This window comes from Cottoperca gobio, chromosome 6 (genome assembly GCF_900634415.1).
Source record: "Cottoperca gobio chromosome 6, fCotGob3.1, whole genome shotgun sequence".
In the NCBI taxonomy this organism is placed as follows: Eukaryota; Metazoa; Chordata; class Actinopteri; order Perciformes; family Bovichtidae; genus Cottoperca; species Cottoperca gobio.
In genome coordinates this window covers 14,912,495-14,919,813 of record NC_041360.1, presented here as the reverse complement: position 1 = coordinate 14,919,813, position 7,319 = coordinate 14,912,495, and the positions used below count along the sequence as shown (strand labels likewise).

Here is a 7,319-nt window from a genome sequence, read left to right as displayed (position 1 = left end):
ATAGTGCGATACAACTAGAATATTCCTACTTAGTGTCACAAATGCTATCCCAGGTCCCTGTATAATAATAGTTAGTTATAAACTACAAAATGCCAATGTCAGCATCATTACATCAATGAAACGTCCAACAAAGAATCCTTCAGAAATAATATAAGAATAGTAGCCCACTAATTGATTTTACAATTTAATTTAGAGGTCTTTTAAGAAATGCAAACGAGAAATCAAAATTTCAAAGAATAAAGTAAGAATTTGTAAGAACAAGAACATGTTCAGGAGGCTTTGGCTTTACAGTTCGTTATGTGTGGGGGCGGTCCACTACAGGCGCGCACAACACGGCGCGCATCAGTGCCGGCGTGACGGCAAATAACCTCATTCTGCATACTGACTGTTATTTAGAAGGATTTCTATTCTAGCGTGGATTTGAATTGGTGATACCAGCACAAGTGAGATCGCTCAAGTACCGCCATGGCTGCGCTGTCGGGAGGAGAGATGTGCATCAAATACCTGATGTTTGCCTTCAACCTAGTATTCTGGGTGAGTTTGTTCTCATAGAAAAATATACATCCTGTCTGTGTTTCGCATGACAGAGAGCGTTGTGTGCATGCGCATTCGTGTGTGAGCAGGTTACTATAATGAATGAAATGATACGGCATCCCAGATGCAGAATCGTACCGAGCGCTCACAGCCTCGGTTACTTATCACAGTATGTTCTGAGATGCTCCTCGAATTATTTTGGGCACTGGCCACAACTAAACACAAAGTGTCCCAATACGCTTTGAGACCGAGGGGGCTGGAAGAATAATCCCCAGTGGCCAAGTGACCCAGTTTCACCGCGCAGACTACACTCTGGAGTTTGCGCGCACAGCATTTTAATAAATGCAATGGGGGAGGGTTGATTGCGGTGGAGAATGTGACCGATATAATAATAATAATGAAGACTTCTGCGTCCTCACGTGATGAGTTGCGCATGTCGGGGTGACAGCCTGTGTGTGAAGGAACACTGGATATCCCATGTAGGCTATTTGTGTCCTCCTAAGCCTGCAGGGTGTGTCTTTTATGATATCTCTCTCTCTCTCTCTCTCTCTCTCTCTCTCTCTCTCTCTCTCTCTCTCTCTCTCTCTCTCTCTCTCTCTCTCTCTCTCTCTCTCTCTCTCTCTCCTCTCTCTCTCTCTCTCTCTCTCTCTCTCTCTCTCTGTGTGTGTGTGTGTGTGTGTGGTTTCAGGTGAATGCTTTGCCCTTTTATGAACGTTTATACTATGTGCAGCTAAAGATAGAGCTGAGGATAATCACTTATTACAGGGAAGACAGGGATTTCCCAATGTGTGTGCATGTGTGTGAGAGATACACATTATCTATTCAAAAGATTCAAAGATGCAAAAATTCACTCTAAGCTTAAGTTGTAAATGTCAGTGATGAAGAACACTGGAAAAACCAGGAAGGTGACTATTAAGTGTAACACTTTCATGTCTTTCATTAAGAGTCAATACATAGAAAAGCCTGCTCAAACATCACACCCACATCCAAGGGCAGACGTTTCCCATTTGTGTCGGATTAAGCAGGAAGTGAAGATGTGACAAACTGGTCATTATGCAGCCACAGATCACATGACACAGATAAGTGATTTCAGCTCAGTCTGGACCCATGCACAGCTTTGTGTCAGTGCATCAAGAGCAGGGTTCACAGACCATGCTTTCAATAAAAAAACAGCTTCTGGGAGTAGAATTGGGAAGTAGTCATATTTGAGAGCGGTTTGTTAACTGTAGTCACGCACAGTTCAGATAACAGGTATTTACAAAAGGTTTTATGTCAGCATGCCTTGACAGAGCCCTGTGTGCTGCAACCTCCTAGATCATAAAGCTCGCACATCCAGCAGAAATGCAGTAGTTACAGTCACAAACTGTGCATGCATGGACATGGGACAAAAGAGAGGAAGGAACACGGGCAGGAATTCATATCACATACAATGGAGGTCAGTTTGTTTAGTAATACGGCTCTTTTGCCACTCCCTAACTGTAACATCAGGTGACTGTAAGAAGGTGTGGTAATGAAAATGATTTCTGTTTCCACCACCTTTTTTAACTGACACCATTATGCTTCACTTCCGCCTGGGAAAAAGTTAGTTATTACAACCTCATAGCTTTGCATCGTGTAGACTGGATCAGCATGGCTGTCGCTGGGGGAATCAAGTGTGTGAAATATGTCCTGTTTGTCTTTTTCTTTTTCTTCTGGGTAGGTGTGCTTTACTTTTTATGATGTCTTATTGTATTGTGTGTAAGAGAGAGCGAGATAGAGAGAAGTGGAGAAGCTTACTCAACTAGTATTATACATTTGTTATTTTGTAGTTTGTTTTATTCTGCCATTTTGTTCATACAATGTTACATAAAACAGATTATAGAAAAGAGTATAGTAAGTGAAGAAAACGGTCAGAAATAACAGTAGAATATACACAGAAACACACTCTGAATAAAACAGACTCTCAAAGTTAAATATTCACTGACCTTTAAGTAAGTGCCTGTGTTTGCACATTACACAATATCTGGCACCATGCACATACGTTTACAGTGTAAAAGACTGTAAAAGACTTAAACAACCAGTGCTGCTGAATATAATAACATGCATGCAGCTATGTGTCCATGGATTCACATGCTACTTTGTGTCAATAAATGAGGAGTTACAAATGTCTGTCTCCAGACCTATACTTATTAAGAGTTGGAAAGAGCAATACTACACTTGAATAAATAAATACCTATGTTTGTTCTATTGATATACAGTCAGATATAAGACGTGCTGAGGAAGTATAGATAGACTCTTTAGTGATTGTGTACCTTCATTAAATGATCACTTTCACCTGATGGGTAGCCTCATGAAGCCAGAATAATAATTTACCCCAGTGGAGATAACGTACTGGTGTTGGGGAAGAGTTAGACATGACATGAGGACTGCGGAAACCTCTCTGGTCTGAGAACTGAAACAAAACTGTAAGGATAAGACCACGACCATGCTTTGGGGCCTGTCAGTACACATTTGAAATGACAACTGGAAGCAGCCGAGAAAAGAAGAATATTAAAATTCAGACAGCAACAAGATAATTGTAAACTGGTGTGGGGAAATTAGAATAAAATACACGAGTTGACAAGTGGGAAATATACATAAACATGGAGAGGGCTTATGTTTGAAAAGTGAACTTCCTGTCTGAACTTGAGCTTAATTACTCACAGTTACAATCCGATTTATCCTACTACTGTACAGCCAGGTTGACAGTGTGCACAATGTATTTAGTGCTGTAAAAACTAACTGCGGTATGGGATGTGAACATACATGATTGTGTGTTTCAGCTTGCAGGCACTGCTGTCTTTTCTATAGGCCTGTGGCTAAGATTGGACTCAAAGACAAAAGGCCTGTTTGAAGGAACAGACTCTCCGGTTCTGTTTTACACAGGTACGATGCTCTCAGTTCTTGACCTGGAACATTTTAACTCATCATTTAAGCAAAAGTGAAGTAAAGTTTTGGATGACATAAACTCTCCAAAATATGCTTGTACATATCTGTTATATTCTGTATGTGTGTGCAGGAGTGTATATCATGATCGGAGCTGGTGCACTGATGATGGTGGTGGGTTTTCTGGGATGTTGTGGGGCCATCCAGGAGTCCCCCTGTATGCTGGGAATGGTTTGTACCACTTTTTTTGTTATTAATCTTGACGTAATTCAGGTCTTCTCTTGACTTAACTAACATAACATGTAAACTCTATAAAACCAACAGTTTCTTTCTCTTTGTCCGGGTCTATTATATTTGTGTCATGATGTCACTCAGCAGCATGTGGACTTGTTATTCAACTTAAGCAAGTGTTAATAGTGGACTCACTAAGAAATATGAGCCACATTCACCATTGTTTAGGGAACATTATCAAGGCCAGTGAAGAGTCCCTAGATTTCCCTGCACTTGTTTCTCCCCTTCCTCCCAGCCTGTCTGGCCCTAATCTTCTTGTACTAAATCTCCCAGGGGGAGGAGCCTGTGTATATTAGGTTCAGCTACACTCACATAACCTTACTTGTTCACACATGCATGTAAAAGACATGCGCACACCAATGCATGGAGGCACACATTCACACAATCAGCTTAATGTTGTCTCTCCTTTTTGCAGTTCTTCTTCTTCCTGCTTATCATATTTGCCATTGAGGTTGCAGCTGGTATCTGGTTATTTTCCAACCAAAGCAAGGTAACGTACAAGTTTACGTATTTTATTTGTATAAAACATTTTTAAACAAAGCTACAATCACTATACATAGATAAAGAAGTGGGCCATGTTAAAGGGAATACAAAACACCATGTTGAAAATAATATAAGCAAAAATCTCAAATAAATCATGAAATGAAAAGAAATGAAACAAAATGAATGATGTATATTAATTATCTTTTTCCGGCTTGCTGCTGTGTTACAGGTGGTGAATGACGTCACAATATCTTACATGCAGACCTACAATAAATACAAGATGAAACCAGATGAGAGCCTCAAAGAGACTCTGCGGCTGATTCAAACAGGGGTGAGCCACGTCTACATACTACTTCATACTAACTCTGAGTGACTCAGATCTTATCTAAAAGCAATTTGGCACAAAAGATATTTTCAAGCAAATACAAATGTATTCCCATGTGAAGTTGTGTTCGTCATCTAACAATGCTTTTCAAAACTTTCCACATCAAGTATTATCCATAATACTTATGGTGACTGGAAGTGGCAAATTCAGCAAATGACAACTTACTTCAAGGAAAAGTTTTGCAAAAAAGCTCATTCACTTTCTTTGTCAGTGTACTGAGAGGCCTATAATTAGCCTATAAGGACTGGAAGGAGGGGGAAATAGAGTCCAAAGGCCAAACACACACCGACCAGCACTTCTAAAGCTCATAAACATGTTGTGTCTTGTTTTTCAAACTGTGCACAAACAGTTAAGCAATGACCTTTTTTGTCATTTTAGAGAAAGGTACTTGCTGTAACTATTTCTTGCTGAAGAACAATCTATACATCCAATCCCCTTGTGCAGCATCTCCACTGGTTGACTAGCAACCTCACTGTTACAACAAGATTTTGGGGACTAAAAATGTAAACAAAATGTTGAACTATTCCTTTAAAACACTTGGAGTGAGAGATGTGTTTTTCCTTCTGCCATCTTGTTCTCTAAAGGAATTACTTTGTGTATGTTTACAGCTGAACTGTTGCTGGACCAACTAATACTGTAGATGAAGCTGACAAAGACACCTGCCCCCGGGGAGAGCCACTCGAGGAGCTCATTGCTAAGGTACAACTACCCTGAATGTGTGTATAGATTGGACGCCAACACAGCCAGTTACTTCAGTCAAGAGCTAGAGAAAGAAAATAATATTTCAAGAGGAGAGACGATCCAAAAGATCAAACAGATGTCAGACCTGCTTCACCTCTGGGGCAATTACTGTATGTCAAATAATGGTCTGATGTGTGTCATCAGTTTATCAGTCTTCCCTTTGCAGACTAATACCCTCCGTCTCCTTGCAGAGTTTCTATGGCAACAATGGTGTACTAGAGCCTGCATGCTCTCAGGCGTTCTGTTATGTGTGCCATACCACAAGTCATGTTCAGCATAGGTTTAGAGAAAACTGAAAATGAATCATGCTTGTGTGTTGTAGAGCTGCCCTGATGCCATTGATGAGGTGTTTGACTCCAAGCTACACATCATAGGAGGAGCCAGCATCACCATCGGTGTTGTTATGGTAAGTGTGGGATTACCCTGGAACTCCAGTGTCTGCTGCCCTGGAGGATGAATGAAGCGCAGCGATGAGCTAACACAAACACAAGTAATGTACGTCTTCCTCTCTCTTACAGGTGTTTGGGATGATCTTTAGCATGCTCCTGTGCTGCGCCATCAGGAAGTCTCGGGAGGTGGTGTGACACCCACCATCACATCCTGGAGTCCTTATTAATGTTGCATGATGTCATTCCTAGAGTCACATGACTCTCCACTGCCAATAGAAACACTGCTTGTTCAAGTGGGATACTCTAAGATAGGCTGTGTGCAGATATTTCTGATTATTACATGATACATCAGTTATAACTGTGCTACTGACACTTAGGCCCACCATTTCTGGACTAGATAAAAAGCAATGTGGTAATTAGGCCCAACTATAGAATGGGTGTCATCTGTGCTTCAGTGGCAATGTAGTACAGAAATATGAAATTTGGTGGTCATTTGATTGTAATTAGTGTTTGTGAACTGCTAATTATCTAAACAAAAGATCATATTATTGTATACTGATCACATTTCTATTGCTTTCACTTGGGGCCACCTACCACCCAGAAGAGTCATGGATCAGGGCCTTAAAAAAGGCAACCACCACCACTTCAGCACAATACAGCAGTAGGCAATTCAATTCTACAGTCCTCTTTCTTACAACACCGACATCAAAACATGGTGACTAGTAGCCGATTCAATGCCGAGCTAGGAACTGCGGGGATTGTGGATTCTTCCAGCTTGGTATTAGAGTAGCATTTCGGTTCCTTCATTGTGACATTTTATTTGTTCCCTCCCTTTCTTTCTCCATCTCCTAACTTGCCCTTTCTAAAAACGCCTTTGTGTCACGTTTTGTAAATGTCTTCTTTTTTTTATTTGTAAAAAGGTTTATAAACTAAGGTGGTTGTGTAGTACATGTGTTTTGATGTATTTTATAATATTCTTTCCATTTTACATAGACTGTGTTGATTTCTATCATATGCACTATGTTTCACAGAGACACAAATTAATGAGAGCCAAATAAACCAAAATGTACTGACTCTGAAGGTATTATGTATATTATATTATAGTATATTAGGTATATTATATAACGGCATGCATGTTACTCCCATGCGCACAGTGAAAGAGTCAAATGAGCTGTAGTTTTTCATTAAACAGATTCTCACAAGGTAACTGAGTTCAATAACTATTAGATGACACATTGTCAAACTGACTGGCATGTTAGATTTAGCAGTGTAGGATATAGGGGGCATGTAAGGGTTAGAAGGGCGTAGGTACTTTGATAAGACTGAAAACAACATCCAGGTTCTTTTCTGTGTGCGCAGTGGAAAAGAACATTCTTAATACTCCCCCCGGCTTTCCCCTCTTTGATATTTGCGGCCATCAAGTGTGACTCATGTAGACTTTGATCAAAGCCAAGAATCCTCCATCTGAGTCATGCCATCACAACTAATGTTCAAAACTAGGCGTCCACACTGATTACAGTAAACCGTGCACAATTATGTGTGGTGGCGAGTCAAGTTATTACTAATGACTCACTTTTTTCACCCAAAAGAGG

General features: G+C 40.4%; 1 protein-coding gene across 1 annotated transcript; it reads left to right on the top strand.

Annotated features, from left to right (window-relative positions):
- Positions 1 to 340: 340 nt before the first annotated feature.
- Positions 341 to 6,801, top strand: cd9a (CD9 molecule a). Its single transcript, XM_029433235.1, is given in 9 exon segments — positions 341 to 534; positions 3,336 to 3,438; positions 3,572 to 3,669; positions 4,145 to 4,219; positions 4,442 to 4,543; positions 5,206 to 5,217; positions 5,219 to 5,296; positions 5,661 to 5,744; positions 5,857 to 6,801. Coding segments are annotated over 9 exon segments (687 nt in total). The 5' UTR covers positions 341 to 465; the 3' UTR covers positions 5,923 to 6,801.
- Positions 6,802 to 7,319: the final 518 nt, after the last annotated feature.